At 41.8% G+C, this 16,692-nt stretch overlaps 1 protein-coding gene across 1 annotated transcript in view; it reads left to right on the top strand.

Moving 5' to 3' along the window:
• dnajc5ab (DnaJ (Hsp40) homolog, subfamily C, member 5ab) overlaps positions 1-16,692 on the top strand; it is a 30,265-nt gene that overhangs the window by 8,803 nt on the left and 4,770 nt on the right. The window contains exons 2-4 of the mRNA XM_062052483.1: positions 10,250-10,373; positions 14,140-14,353; positions 14,431-14,602. Coding sequence (XP_061908467.1) covers positions 10,267-10,373; positions 14,140-14,353; positions 14,431-14,602 — 493 coding nt within the window. The 5' untranslated portion in view covers positions 10,250-10,266. The remainder of the gene's footprint in view (positions 1-10,249; positions 10,374-14,139; positions 14,354-14,430; positions 14,603-16,692) is intronic.

Here is a 16,692-nt window from a genome sequence, read left to right as displayed (position 1 = left end):
CACACGTCACAGTGGTCAGGTGACCCTTTTGAAGAAGACTGCAGAAGACAGTCCAAACATGTCGGGTAAAAATTACAGCCGGTTTTCTGAAAATATTGTCTGATGAGTAGAACATTGAAAACTATATGAACTAGAAGACATAATGCACCTTTTTGAGTAAGTCAACTTTTGGTTTCGATTGATTGATTGAGACTTTTATTAGTAGGTTGCACAGTGAAGTACATATTCCGTACAATTGACCACTAAATGGTAACACCCGAATAAGTTTTTCAACTTGTTTAAGTCGGGGTCCACTTAAATTGATTCATGATACAGATATATACTATCATATATACTATCATCATAATACAGTCATCGCACAAGATAATCACATTGAATTATTTACATTATTTACAATCAGGGGTGTGGAGGGGGTGGGGGGTAGGATATGGACAGCAAGTAGTGGACATATAGATAGAGAGAGAGAAAGAGAGAGATCAGAAGGCATAAGAAAAAGTATCTGCATTTGACTGTTTACATTTGATTATTAGCAATCCGGGGAGGGTGTTAGTTTAGGGTTGTAGCTGCCTGGAGGTGAACTTTTAGTGCGGTTTTGAAGGAGGATAGAGATGCCCTTTCTTTTATACCTGTTGGAGCGCATTCCACATTGATGTGGCATAGAAAGAGAATGAGTTAAGACCTTTGTTAGTTCGGAATCTGGGTTTAACGTGGTTAGTGGAGCTCCCCCTGGTGTTGTGGTTATGGCGGTCATTTACGTTAAGGAAGTAGTTTGAGATGTACTTCGGTATCAGGGAGGTGTAGTGGATTTTATAGACTAGGCTCAGTGCAAGTTGTTTAACTCTGTCCTCCACCTTGAGCCAGCCCACTTTAGAGAAGTGGGTAGGAGTGAGGTGGGATCTGGGGTGGAGGTCTAGAAGTAACCTGACTAGCTTGTTCTGAGATGTTTGGAGTTTAGATTTGAGGGTTTTGGAGGTGCTAGGGTACCAGGAGGTGCATGCGTAATCGAAAAAGGGTTGAACGAGAGTTCCCGCCAGAATCCTCAAGGTGCTTTTGTTGACCAGAGAGGAGATTCTGTAGAGAAATCTCGTTCGTTGGTTAACCTTTCTGATTACCTTGGTTGCCGTTTTATCACAGGAAAGGTTAGCCTCTAGAATGGAATTTGTAGGTGACCTCATCTTTCCTGGTGATAACAATGTCACCCACTTTTATGGTGAAGTCACTGATCTCCACTCAGGAGGGCCAGCGCTGGTATTGCTGTTGTTTGTACTTTCCTTTTTGTAGAATAAATTGTTCACCGTCAATTTGAGTCACCTCAGCCTTGGAATAAAATAATCAAGGAGGACTCTTTTCTGTAAAATGGGGTGTCCCAGTAATAGTCATTGTCTTCGTAATGCTTAATGTTGCTGTTATCTTTGGCTCACCAGTTTTATGTTGGTCGAATGTACAGTACAGGCCAAAAGTTTGGACACACCTTCTCATTCACAACACAACTGATGGACCCAACCCCATTGGTAAAGCAAGACATTCCACTAATCAACCCTGATAAAGCACACCTGTGAAGTGTAAACCATTTCACTTGACTACCTCTTGAAGCTCATGGAGAGAATGCCAAGAGTGTGCAAAGCAGCAATCCGAGCAAAGGGTGCCTATTTTGAAGAAACTGGAATATAAAACATGTTTTCAGGTATTTCACCTTTTTTTTGTTCAGTACATAACTCCACATGCGTTCAGTCATAGTTTTGATGTGACAATCTACAATGTAAATAGTCATGAAAGTAAAGAAAAACACATTGAAGTAGGAGAAGGTGTGTCCAAACCATTGGCCTGTACTGTATGTCAACGTCGACACAAGCGGCCACCTTTTTAGTAGGGCGAGGAACTCGGTGAACTTGTTGACATAAGCGGGTTCCACTGGGCTGTGGACCTCTTCACATGACACTAAACACAGCAGGCTTTGAAGGTTTTTTTTTGTTGGTTTTTTTCAATTATTAAATTATTAGTGTCACTCGAGCCATTTTATACTGAGACGTGTGTACGTCACATCTTTGCTGCCATCACTGGTGCCCTTTTGTGGTGGCAACACTTCATAGGAAAACACATTCTACTTCCTTCAACTGCTCCCCGAGCTTTCTGCAATGGGATGAGAGTGTGTGTGTGTGTGTGTGTGTGTGTGTGTGTGTGTGTGTGTGTGTGTGTGTGTGTGTGTGTGTGTGTGTGTGTGTGTGTGTGTGTGTGTGTGTGTGTGTGTGTGTGTGTGTGTGTGTGTGTGTGTGTGTGTGTGTGTGTGTGTGTGTGTGTGTGTGTGTGTGTGTGTGAGACAGCTGTGTTTACTGTTCCCCGCAGTAAACATCAGGTCAAATGATCACCTATTGTTTGTTTGAGTGAAGGTGTACACGAGTGACATGCATCAAAACGAGGCAGAACAAAAATGGAAAAGTAAATAAATAAGAATGGGAAAAACAGCTTACACTTTCACTTATTATGTGTCGTGGAATACTATGGCTCTGGGCAGCACGGTGGAACAGGGGTTAGTGCATGTGCCTCACAATACGAAGGTCCTGAGTAGCCCTGAGTTCAATCCCGGGTTCGGGATCTTTCTGTGTGGAGTTTGCATGTTCTCCCCGTGACTGCGTGGGTTCTCTCCGGGTACTCCGGCTTCCTCCCACCTCCAAAGGCATGCACCTGGGGGTAGGCCCCTCTCACCACCAAAGGCATGCACCTGGGGATAGGCCCCTCCCACCTCCAAAGACATGCACCTGGGGATAGGTTGATTGGCAACACTAAATGGTCCCTAGTGTGTGAATGTGTGTGAATGTTGTCTGTCTATCTCTGTTGGCCCTGTGATGAGGTGGCGACTTGTCCAGGGTGTACCCCGAATGCAGCTGAGATAGGCTCCAGCACCCCCCCCACGACCCCGAAAGGGACAAGCGGTAGAAAAGGGATGGATGGATGGAATACTATGGCTCTATTTCTGGGGGGGAAGAACAAACGCAAAATTAAATACACATATACAAAATATTATTATTTTGCGATCTAAAGAAATAAGTGAAACATTTACATTTGATATGCAAACAGAATAAATATTAATACAAACAATGTGCTGATTATAAGGGTGTAACGGTACGTGTATTTGTATTGAACCGTTTCGGTACGGGGGTTTCGGTTCGGTTCGGAGGTGTACCGAACGAGTTTCCACACGGACATATTAAGTAGCGTAACGCACATTGTGTAAACAATGCACACTGAGGCACAACACACGGCATGCTAGCAGCGACCGGGCTACGACAACAAAGCGAAAGCGGTTTGCCGACATTGTTCAGCAGCGGTAGGGTGTGCTTCTGGCAACACGTCAAACATGCTAACCCATTTGAAGCGTCACCACCCCCAAGTTTCAACGACGAGAAAGACGAGCGTCGTGCAAACACCTCATTCAAGCAGCCTCTCCTCGGCGAGTCAGGCAGGGCTAAAGCAATAACAAATGCCGTTGGTGTTTTTTGTAGCAGCAGATAGAAGTCCATATTGCATTAAAAACTAGATTTTGACCCACTTCTTCTTTCTGCAGACAATGTGGATACACTGATTTTTCTGGCAAAAAACATGAATATTGAGTGAAAGTCACCAGGGTTAAAGGCTGGGGGGGAAAAAGAAAAGTTAATCTGAGGCTGATTTGACTTGAAACTGTTTAATGTTGCACTTTTTATATGTAGAAGAAACGTTTTGTCATTTTATTTAATCTGAGCAACAACTTGAGGCAGTTTAATGTTGATTAACGTGGACCCCGACTTAAACAAGTTGAAAAACTTATTGGGGTGTTACCATTTAGTGGTCAATTGTACGGAATATGTACTGTACTGTGCAATCTACTAATAAAAGTCTCAATCAATCAATCAATCAAAAAAAGCACTTTATATGTAGAACGGTTTTGTTAAACCATTCTGAGTCTGGTCTTATTAGTTTTTATTTTATGTATGTTGACCACATTAACCCTGGCAATGGACCCTGTGTGTATATGTATGTTATTATTATCCTTAGCATTCATGACTGCCTGCTGTTGCACTCATCAGCCTAGTGGTGGCTCACATCCATCACACACAGAGCTATTTCTATTTTTGGGCAGAATTATTATAGTGTTCCCAATGTTAAAAGGATAAAGCCATTGTGTACAAATTTGGTAAATAAATAACCAAAAAATTTATATTTTGTTGTTTTCTTACTGTACCGAAAATGAACCGAACCTTGACCTCTAAACCGAGGTACGTACCGAACCGAAATTTTTGTGTACCGTTACACCCTTAGCTGATTAGCTATAAAGCTAATTAGTGAAGCAGTAATAAATAAATATGGCTTCCATTTTGACTATAACGCTATCGGAACATCAAAAAAACATCACATACTTCAAATAAATGTACTAACTAAAGTGTTAGAAAAGTCACATCGGCAATGACTTCTGCACCAAAGGAAAGTGGCGTTCTTGGGCTGGGCGATTAAACAATGTCAACGTATATCACAATAGACACATAATAGATGCCAATAAAAAATGCGTTCCATAAAACGTTTGTTTTGGGGTTTGTTTTTTTCGTCGGAAGAAAGCGAAAGTTGCGAACAAAGTTGTACTCTAGTTAAAGAAACAACCTACGCTCTAAGGTACAGCTCCCGCGTTCCTCTATTTATTCAGGAGTTCCCCAGTCAACATCACTGAGGCCGCCTCTAAAAGGAGTGGTCACACACATGCAAAGCAGCGCCAGTACAAACAATACGTGACGGAATGTGCTGGGGGGGCCTTGTGATTTCGCCTTGTCTCTGCTTCGTCTGTTTGCTGTAGTCTTATCTTCGTTGAGGTCCTTGAAGTCCTTGGCTGTTAGTGGGCTAAGACAAACAAAATATCTGCGGCAAGGCCACCCCTCATAAGCCGTGGCTGACAACAAGTTTTGTCCTTGCACAGATAGAAAAGTACAACTTGAGCACAATTGATAATAACTATAGCAACAGCCTTTAAGCATAAGAGTTGTGTGATAACTTGCACATAATTATTCTAACAGTCCGACTGACCAATGTGGTCTGTAAATGATGCATTGTGCAATACCAGACCACCTTAACCCAGCTCACACTTTCAAGCACATCCGTAACTTCCCAGCACTAAACCTGCAGAAAATAGTTCTTCTCAGGTTTCTCTGTTTACATTTGAACATTGCACTATTTTGTTACGCTTTCTTAAGCATTTCTTATATAGTCTTTATTTTTAAATGTTGTTTTTTTAAGTTTTCTATGGTTGTGATGACATTTTCTTACCTTTTTTCCTCAAAGTAAAGTAAAGTACCAATGATTGTCACACATACAAATTATTCTCTGCATTTGACCCGTCACCCTTGATCACCCCCTGGGAGGTGAGGGGAGCAGCGGGCAGCAGCGGTGGCCGCGCCCGGGAATCATTTTTGGTGATTTAACCCCCAATTCCAACCCTTGATGCTGAGTGCCAAGCAGGGAGGTAATGGGTCCCATCTTTTATAGTCTTTGGTATGACTCGGCCGGGGTTTGAACTCACAACCTACCGATCTCAGGCTGGACACTCTAACCACGAGGCCACTGAGTAGGTTGTAAAATGTTTTAATGTAAGAGTATGTGCATAAACGTTGGCAATCATTCTGAACAGGTAGCGCCAAACCTTTTTGTGGCGGTCCAAATGTATGGCTGGCTGCCACAAATAAATTAATGCATGGGAAATGCTGTCAGGTTCAAACACTGATGACATCTTTTAAACAGACAAGAAGCAAGGAATCATGCAGAGACAGAGTTCAATTTGGCTCAATAAGTAAAGATGTATTGGGCTGTACACTTAGTTACAGTTCCAACCTACGCTCTAAGGCACAGTCCCACGTGCTCCTCTATATTTGGGAGGTCCCTGGTTACATCACTGAGGAAGGGGGGTACAGTAATTTCAGCAGCCCCAGTTAGACACAATATATGATTATTCAGAATGGAAATGTGCTGACACTCGTCTGCGTCAAGGTACTCGATGTTCGGCCTTGGCAGTCAGCAGGCCGGGTCTGGACACAAACACTGATACGAGACGACTCGCAATCCAAGATTGCAAGTTGTCCCTTTGCACAGATAGAAAAGTACAACTTCAGCACAATTGATAATAACTATAGCAACGGCCTTTAAGCATAAGAGTTGTGTGATAACTTACACATAATTATTCTGCCTACATTAAATATTAATGACTGTTGAATATGTTGCTTGTTTGTCGTCCGTGGCTTGTTTTGAATTGTGATGTTGTACAGTAAAGTTAGGATTCTCACGCAGGTTTCATGTTACCTGCCAGTCAATTATTGTTTCACCCTTTCCCCCACTTGGTGGTGTGACTACAAGGTGAAGGTTTGCATTTAGGATGTGGCGGGTGTTGTCATGTTCAGCCAAGCTCGACTGGACAAACACAAGATTGAGACCACACGTTTACTTTGTCAAGGATTGGTCTGATGACTGATTAGTCACCTCCGTCTCTTTCCCAGTGCACTGTTTCATTTGTAACAATAGGAATTGTTGTTTATGTTGCACACGGACATCTTTAAGTATGTTCCGATCTAGGTTTTATGCTGCTGATACTGATCACCTGTATTAATGCATTTTTCAATATATTTATGGTGAGTCCTGTGACAGTTTAACAATAGCAACACAACATTAAAACTAGTTCCCTATTTTTTTTTTTTTACATAAAATTGTTTGATCAAAACAAAGTAAATGTTACACAATAACTAAACAAAAGCAAAAAGAACTATCTCCTACTCATTTAAATCGTTTGGTTTTTGCCCTCTTTGAGACAAGAGCTATAGTGATGCATGCTTAGTTATAGTTTGAATTCATATCCAACACTTGCCACAACAACTTTTTACTGTCAATATCGGCTGCTGAGTTTCATTTTTAATGTTTTCTGCTGGTGGTGTGCCTCCGTATTTTTTTCAATGAAAAAAACGTGCCTTGGCTCAAAAAAGGTTGAAAAACACTGCTCTAGATCAGTGTACTAGTGTGCCGCGGCACACTAGTGTGCCGTGAGATACAGTCTGGTGTGCCGTGGGAGATTATCTAATTTCACCTATTTGGGGTATAACATTTTTTGCAAACCAGTAATTATAGTCTGCAAATGATGTGTTGTTGTTGAGTGTCGGCAGAGTAACCGTGTAATACTCTTCCATATCAGTAGGTGGCAGCAGGTAGCTAATCGTGATCACAATTTTTCAGACAGTGGGAGGCAGTGTGCAGGTAAAAAGGTGTCTAATGCTTAAACTGAGAAATAAACAAAAGGTGAGTGCCCCTAAAAAAAGGCATTGAAGCTTAGGGAAGGCTATGCAGAACGAAACTACAACTGAATTGGCGACAAAGTGAAGAAAAACAGAATGCTGGACGACAGCAAAGACTTACAGCGTGTGGAGCAGACGGCGTCCACAAAGTACATCTGAACATGACATGACAATCAACAATGTCCCCACAAAGAAGGACAAAAACAACTGCAGTATTCTAGATTGCTAAAACAAAGCAGGTGCGGGGATGCCTCTGATGGCTGTTGGTTAGCGCCTTGCATGGCAGCTCCCTCCATCAGTGTTTGAATGTGCGTGTGAATGGGTGAATGTGGAAATACTGTCAAAGCGCTTTGAGTACCTTGAAGGTAGAAAAGCGCTATACAAGTATAACCCATTTATCATTTATATTATTTAATATTGCTGAAAGGAAGACATGAAACTGCTACAGGAAAATACCAACAAAACAGGAAAAGCCACCAAAATAGGAGCGCAAGACAAGAACTAAAACACTACACACAGGAAAACAGCAAAAAAAAGTCCAAATAAGTCAGGGTGTGATGTGACAGTACACCTACTTTGAGATAAGAGCTATAGTGCTGCATGCTTAGTTATGGTTTAAAATCATATCCCACGACTTTTTATTGTCAATATCGAGTTTCATATTTTAATGATTTCTGCTGGTGGTGTGCCTTTGGATTTTTTCAATGAAAAAAATGTGCCTCGGCTCAAAAAAGGTTGAAAAACACTGCTCTAGATGACTTAATCATGTCATATGCCTCATTGGTCATGTCGCAAGTCAGGGTTTCCCACACATTCATTTATTTGTGGCGGCCCGCCACAAAAGAATTACGTCCGCCACAAATAAAAAACCTTTTTCGTTTTTTTTAAAAAATAATTTTTATTTTTTTATTTTTTTTTGTCCTCCCCAGCTTCTCAGGCAAATCATGTAGTTGATGTAGATGCCCATATAGGCGGTTCAGATTTACTTTACAAAAGAGAAGTGTAGGATACTTCTCTTGTTGCCTTATTTGTATTTGACTTTATTAAATGTATTTATATTAGAAACACAACATGTGTATATAACAAAGGGTGCAAAGTCTGCAGGCAGTAGGAAACACATGGTTAAGTGTAGAGAGTAAAACTGATGGCAGTCTAAAGTTCAAGATTTTTGGAGCTCTTGGTTCAGTGGATCAGATGTTTGATGAAGCTCTGTGTCTATCTACCACCACTACTGTTTTCTGTTTATTTGTTACTGACTGTGGCAGGACACCTCTGCCTCTGTTTCACTTTATGTTGCTGGTAAATAATATGGTTGTAGTAGTAGGCTAAAGTTAAATTATTTAGTATGCACTAATTAAAGGGGCAGAGCTTTGAGAGACATTTTAGCTTTTATATTTTATAAGATATATTTTTTGTAAGAACCACAATTAATAAATATATTTCAGTGAATAACTTATTGTTCAAATCTGTATATAAATATGTACATAAAGTGTTGTAATTATATTGTAAAATGGATGGATGGATGGACGTTTAAAACAAAACTGTTATTATTAATTAGTAAGTATACATTTTTTGAGCCTTTTTAGAGAAAATCATATCATTGTATTACATTATGCAAATTACTCGATGATGTCATGTGACCACGCCCATAGCCACGCCCCCACCGCCACAGGTATCTTGGCAGTTTATGGGAAACACTGCATATGCCTCATTGGTCATGACGCAAGTGCATGTTTTTTTTAAAGGCTAAGACAAATATTTGTGTTATTATTAGTTACATGTCAACATTTCATTTTTTTGGTCTATTTTCCTTTTTGCTGTTTCTTTTGTTTGGTTTATTTTGACAACGTGCTACTGGCCCTTAAAAAAATGAGCCGCGACTCGCAAATGGCCCCCCGGCGACACCTTGTACAACCCTATATTGTTAGAAGATGAAGTGGTACCAAACCACGTAAGAGTCTGTCCTCTTAGCACTTTAGCTGGTCACGACTTCTGCTAGTAAAAGGCTGGGCTGCACACTTGTGGAGGTGACCTGCATGCTTTCACGTTAGAGTACTGTAGTTGCACACGCACGCACATGTTTAGCATCATATGTTGTGTGTTTCCCGTTCAGTAATTGTTTATGCCAGTGATTGAGATGAAAATGTGTTGGGCTGGCCCAATAATGTAGTGGTCAGTTATTAGCTGACACTGATGCTCACACACACACACACACACACACACACACACACACACACACACACACACACACACACACACACACACACACACACACACACACACACACACACACACACACACGCACACACAGTTAGTAATCCTGACAGTGTGAATCAGTGCTACTGGTTAATCCCACTCAGGTGGACGGTGGATCTCTGTTGTGACTGGTTCATTTGAGTTGTGGTGCTGGGCGGGGTTTAATGACGTTCCAAACACAATGAGAGACTTTGTTGCCACGGCAACAGCTGCCATCTGGTGTCTTTTAGGGTTTTACTCGGACTGCACGGACACGCACAGCCCGCCTTTGGAATGTTTGTGAGATTTCTCCACCACTAATGAATAATTACCTAGTTAATTTTACTTTGGTAGACGGCTTGTTAAATTGTTAGCTGGTGAGTGTGCAGAAAATGTGCATAATAGTATATGGAGATTATTCTGGTGTTTAAGTCTGTCAGTCTGGATCTGCCTGTAAGCCTGCATGACACCTGCTGTCTCACTGGCTTTGTCCACCAAGAAGTCCGAAAGTCAACTTTGACTAAAGTCCCCTTCAACCTCTCAGACTCTCACTTCCGTACTTTAATTGTCTAGTTCCACTTTTTATTTGAGGCTTGACGTAAGCACGCCAACAAAGAAAGCATCAGGCTGAAAGATGAAAATAAACCACAACAAGCACATTAGTTAGTATTTGTTTGTCTTTTCGCTGACTTTGTCCTCTTTGTTTTGTCCGCCTGCAGAGTGCAAGTGAAAGGCCATGGAGCAGCAGAGGCAGAGAGCTCTGTCCACGTCAGGGGAGTCGCTGTACATTGTTCTGGGAGTGGACAAGAGCGCCACCACAGAGGACATCAAGAAATGTTACAGGTTAGTGCCATTGAACTAAAGCTGTGTACTATGTAAGCCACGAGACGTGCTGAAAGACTCTCACAGGCAGCACAGGTGATGTGTGAAAGGGGCCCTATCCTACAATTATACCTGCTTTTAATGTTTATGTCGGCGTGTAACAGCCTGGCTTTGAACCCACAACCCCTCTGAGAGTAGAGCGCGCTAGCAAATCCCAGGCTTTCAACCCAGCTGATATTTTTTTTATTTTAATTTGAGTACAAATGGACTTTGTGCTATAATTATGACCCATCCAAACAATTACAATCATTGTATCATTTGGGGCGGCATAGCTCGGTTGGTAGAGTGGCCGTGCCAGCAACCTGAGGGTTCCAGGTTCGATTCCCGCTTCCGCCATCCTAGTCACTGCCGTTGTGTCCTTGGGCAAGACACTTTACCCACCTGCTCCCAGTGCCACCCACACTGCTTTAAATGTAACTTAGATATTGGGATTCACTATGTAAAGCGCTTTGAGTCACTAGAGAAAAGCGCTATATAAAAATAATTCACTTCACTTCACATTGTATAGAGCAAAAAACGTTTGGAATTGACAGATTTTTCAAGTTTTCAATGATTTCATTGATAGAGAACAAGCAACTCAAACATTCTGAATATAATTTCATAAAATGAAAAAACTGTCCAACACGAAGGCCGTAGATCGTTTACACTGCAGACCAAAGTGGACCAAATCAGATTTTTTCGAAATTAGATTTTTTTTCCAACCGACTGTTTAGTTTACAAGTAAAATGTGATTTTTATCAGACTCCAGTGTTAACACGCACTGGCCCCAACAAAGGAAGTTGACTGGATTTTGTCATTTAACAAGGAAGAGACTTATACACAAGAAAATATTACGCCACATGTCAGTGTATTATTGAGTTTGTGTTGTGATGGGAAAACAACTGAAAGAGGTGGAAGAAGAGAATTGCCTAAAGGAAAGTGATCGGATGACGTAGCTCAACCAGAGATGATGTAAAAGTCGCAAACCGGTCGCGTTGTGATTAAGACCGCAGTCAACTTTGAAAAGATCAGATTCCAAACAGATTCAAACTACCTACTGATGTGGCCCAAATCTCTTTTGAAAATATCAGATTTGAAGCACTTTGGAGCGTTTAGACTGGCAAAAATATATTCAATCTGTGTTACTTCAGGGCAAAAAAGATCTAATTTGGTGTTTAGAGCAAACAGAGCTCAAGGGGCAACTGCACGTTCACCATCAATATGAGAGACATGACAAATGTAATTTTTTTAATGCAGTCTAACCATTAAATAAATCCGATCAAAACCCGCTTACAATGGAGCCTATAGGGGCTGCTCTATTCTGCATATAAAGCCCTTAAAACAACATCCAAACACCTCCATTAATGTTTTGTATACATGATGTAAGTATATACAGTACAGGCCAAACGTTTGGACACACCTTCTCCTCATTCAATGTGTTTTCTTTATTTTCATGTCTCAGGTTCAAACACTGATGGCATCTATTAAACAAGACAAGAGGCAAAGAATTAAACAAAGACATAATTCAATTTGGACTCAATATTGAGGAGAGTCGTCTGTACACTGTAGCCTTGCACAGTATCTCAGCACGCTCTGCCAAAATATTGCACACCTCCTTCTTTTATTTTGGACCCTCCCCGAACACATGGCCACCGCTGTTTTCAAAGGACAAAGGTCGAAAAAAGGTCGTAAACAAGTCGCAGAAAAGGTCAGTTCAAAAAGAGTTCGTAAAATAGTTCAAAAAGAGGTCCATAAAATATTTCAAAAAGACGTTCGTAAACCAGTTCAAAAAGGAGGCTCAAAAAGAGGTCGTCTGGAAATTGGGCAGATCCTGTCTTCTTTCCGCTTTGAAGTCCTTGGGTTAGAACAATATCTTTCTGTTGATTACCATACATGAAAGAACACAGGAACACCTTCAATTTGCTCCCCCCCCCCTACACAATGGAGTTTTACGAGCCTTACTCTTGGTAGGTTTCAAAGACAGCTTTTGTCTTCTCACCAGACCCTCAATGTAACACAAAGTTTTTGTGATAATTTAGAAACTATTATTCTAACTCATGACTATTTACATTGTAGATTGTCACATCAAAACTATGAATGAACACATGTGGAGTTATGTACTTAACAACGGTCCATCCAGACCCACACCTCCAGCCACCTGAAAAGTTTTTTCCCCCTCGGCCATCAGACACATGAACAATAACAAGATCTGATAGCTCAGTTACAGCTCATTTTATTACCTATTCTGTGTTATACGTTGCGCCATTGCACCAAGAAAAAAATCCTAGTTTGTGAACCCGTTCTCAAACAATGGCAATAAAAACGATTCTGATTCTGATATTGTCAGGTTCAAACACTGATGACATCTATTAAACAAGACAAGAGGCAAAGAATCAAACGGAGGCAGAATTCAATGTGGACTCAATATTGAGGAGAAAACGTGTCGACCTGTAACCTCTTACAATGTCACCAACGCTCTGCCAAAAGATTGTACTCCTCCTTCTTTATTTGACTTTCTCCCCCCACCTGCCCATAGCTGCTTCCAGAGGGAAGTGGGTCGTAAACAGCGTTGCCTTTGGTTACCGAACAGTTCAAAAGAAGAGGTCGTAAAATAGTTCAAAAAGAGTTCCATAAAATAGTTCAAAAGGAGTTCGTAAAATACTTCAAAAAGAGTTTGTCTGGAAATTGGGCAGATCCTGCCATCTGTCCGCTTTGAAGTCACAGTGGAGTTTTATGAGCCTTCCTCCTGGTAGGCCCCAAAGATAGCTCCTGTCCCCCTACCAGGAACTCAATGTAATACAAAGCTTTTGTGATAATTTAGAAACAATTATTCTAACCGATATCCAATTCTAGTTTATTGTTAGCCGATAACCCTCAGCACCTAGCCGCTCGAGGTGGGCGCGTCTCTATGCGACTGTAGGCGATCCCGACCAATCGCAACAAAGTAAGCGCAATTGGGGAGCATGCTGTGAAATCCGAGCATGTCGACCTAGAGGAGAAGGTATCTATTATCATTTGTAAGTTGCAGGATGTTAGAAAAACTATGTGTAAGTTATCACACAACTCTTATGCTTAAAGGCCGTTGCTATAGTTATTATCAATTGTGCTGAAGTTGTACTTTTCCATCCAAGATTGCGAGTCGTCTCTTATCAGTGTTTGTGTCCAGAACATCGAATACCGTGACGCAGACAAAGCAGAGACAGAGCGATATCACGAGTGTCAGCACATTTCCATTTCTGAATAATCATATATTATGCTTAAAGGCCGTTGCTATAGTTATTATCAATTGTGCTGAAGTTGTACTTTTCTATCCAAGATTGCGAGTCGTCTCTTATCAGTGTTTGTGTCCAGAACATCGAGTACCGTGACGCAGACAAAGCAGAGACAGAGCGATATCACGAGTGTCAGCACGTTTCCATTTCTGAATAATCATATATTGTGTCTAACTAGGGCTGCTAAAATGAGCCCCCTTCCTTCAGAAGCAGCCTCAGTGATGTAACCAGGGACCTCCCAAATAAATACAGGAGCACGTGGTCCGCACCTTAAAGCGTGGTGGGAGATTGTAACTGAGTGTGCAGCCCCAAACGTCTCTCCTCATTGAGCTAAATTGAACTCTGTCTCTGCATGATTCCTTGCTTCTTGTCTGTTTAATAGATGTCATCAGTGTTTGAACCTGACACAGGATCGGACCCCAGAACCAGTAGTCTGTGATGTTCTGTTGCTACGACAAGAGTCCTTCTATTTTCAGGAAACTGGCGTTAAAGTTTCACCCGGATAAGAATCCCGACAATCCGGAAGCTGCGGAGAAGTTCAAAGAGATCAACAACGCCCACTCCATCCTGAGCGACGGCACCAAGAAGAACATCTACGACAAGTACGGTTCTCTGGGTCTGTACGTGGCCGAACAGTTTGGAGAGGAGAACGTCAACACCTACTTTGTTCTGTCCAGCTGGTGGGCCAAGGTACCGTCTTTTAGATCTGGTCTTCTGCGCTTGTCCGACTTCTCCCCTAACCTTGACGTGTGTTTGTGTGTCCTCAGGCCTTGTTTGTCTTCTGCTGCTTGTCCACCGGCTGTTACTTCTGCTGCTGCCTGTGCTGCTGCTGCAACTGCTGCTGTGGCAAATGTAAACCTCGGCCCCCCATGGACCAGGAGCCCGAGTTCTACGTGTCCCCCGAGGACCTGGAGGCCCAGATGACAGCAGACGAAAGAGGTAGTTGGCGGTAGATGTATAAACTGAGAAGATATTCTTCTACTCCCGAGTCCATTTCATTTGAAGTACATTTTCACATAGCAGACGTCCCAACATGAGCCATTTAAAGGCCTACTGAAAGCCACTACTACCGACCACGCAGTCAGATCTGACATTTTAAATTTCCCGCTAAACTTCCGGTTGAAAACGCCTTTGGATGATGACGTATGCGCGTGACGTAGCCAGTGAAACAGGAGTATCGGTAGCCCATTGAGGCCAATACAAAAAGCTCTGTTTTCATCTCAAAATTTCACAGTATTCTGGACATCTGTGTTGGTGAATCTTTTGCAATTTGTTTAATGAACAATGGAGACTGCAAAGAAGAAAGTTGTAGGTGGGATCGGTGTATTAGCGGCGGGCTGCAGCAACACAACAAGAAGGACTTACTTGGATAGCAGACGCGCCAGCCGATGCTAGCCGCCTTCGCATCTGTGTTGGGGTGAAGTCCTTCGTCGCGCCGTCGATCGCTGGAACGCAGGTGAGCACGGGTGTTGATGAGCAGATGAGGGCTGGTTGGCGTAGGTGGAGCGCTAATGTTTTTACCATAGCTCTGTGAGGTCCGGTTGCTAAGTTAGCCTTCAGCGTCGTTAGCAACAACATTGTTAAGCTTTGCCAGGCTGAGAATTATTAACCGTGTATTTACATGTCCATGGTTTAATAGTATTGTTGATCTTCTGTCTATCCTTCCAGTCAGGGATTTATTTATTTTGTTTCTATCTGCATTTGAGACAGATGCTATCACGTTAGCTCCGTAGCTAAAGAGCTTCGTCGAAGTTTTGTCGTGGAGATAAAAGTCACTGTGAATGTCCATTTCGCGTTCTCGACTCTCATTTTCAAGAGGATATAGTATCCGAGGTGGTTTAAAATACAAATCCGTGATCCACAATAGAAAAAGGAGAGAGTGTGGAATCCAATGAGCCAGCTTGTACCTAAGTTACGGTCAGAGCGAAAAAAGATGTGTATTTCACTGCATTCTAGTCCGTCACTCTAACGTTCCTCATCCACGAATCTTTCATCCTCGCTCAAATTAATGGGGTAATCGTTGCTTTCTCGGTCCGAATAGCTCTAGCTGCGTTGAAAACAATAGGAAAATATGAGGAAGTGAACAACTGACGACGTCACGCTACTTCCGGTAGGGGCAAGGCTTTTTTTTTTTATCAGAGACCAAAAGTTGCGAACTTTATCGTTGATTTTCTCTACTAAATCCTTTCAGCAAAAATATGGCAATATTGCGAAATGATCAAGTATGACACACAGAATGGATCTGCTATCCCCGTTTAAATAAAAAAAATTCATTTCAGTAGGCCTTTAAGAATAGTTTTCCACTACTACTCAAATATTAACACTGAATTAGTCATCTTTCTCTTGATTTTCATCGTATTTAATAATTATGTCTAACCTACTTACCAGGGGTGTAACGGTACACAAAAATTTCGGTTCGGTACGTACCTCGGTTTAGACGTCACGGTCCGGTTCATTTTCGGTACAGTAAGAAAACAACAAAATAAACATCTTTTGGTTATTTATTTACCAAATGTGTAAACAATGGCTTTATCCTTTCAACATTGGGAACACTATAATAATAATTCTGCCCACGTCAATCAACATTAAACTGCCTCAAGTTGTTGCTCAGATGAAATAAAATGACAAAACTTGTCTTCTACATATAAAAAGTGCAACATTAAACAGTTTCAAGTCAAATCATCATGCTTAATTTATTACAGCATTTGGGAAGCCTGTCGTTGATTTTTTATGTAAATGTTATATTTTTATCAACATGTGATAGCAGGGACCCTGCCATTCAAAACTAGGCGGCTACATTACTAACGATTCATGTAACTACATACTTCCCGTTTTTACCGGGAGACTCCCGGTATTCAGCGCCTCTCCCGATAACCTCCCGGCAGAATTTTTCTCCCGACAAACTCCCGGTATTCAGCCGGAGCTGGAGGGGGCGTGGCCTCCAGCGGACCTGAGTGGGGACAGCCTGTTCTCACGTCCGCTTTCCCACAATATAAACAGCTTGCCTACCCAATGACGTCATAACTGTA

The sequence above is a fragment of the Entelurus aequoreus genome, linkage group LG07 (genome assembly GCF_033978785.1).
Source record: "Entelurus aequoreus isolate RoL-2023_Sb linkage group LG07, RoL_Eaeq_v1.1, whole genome shotgun sequence".
Taxonomy (NCBI): domain Eukaryota; kingdom Metazoa; phylum Chordata; class Actinopteri; order Syngnathiformes; family Syngnathidae; genus Entelurus; species Entelurus aequoreus.
This window is presented reverse-complemented; position numbering and strand designations above follow the sequence as displayed.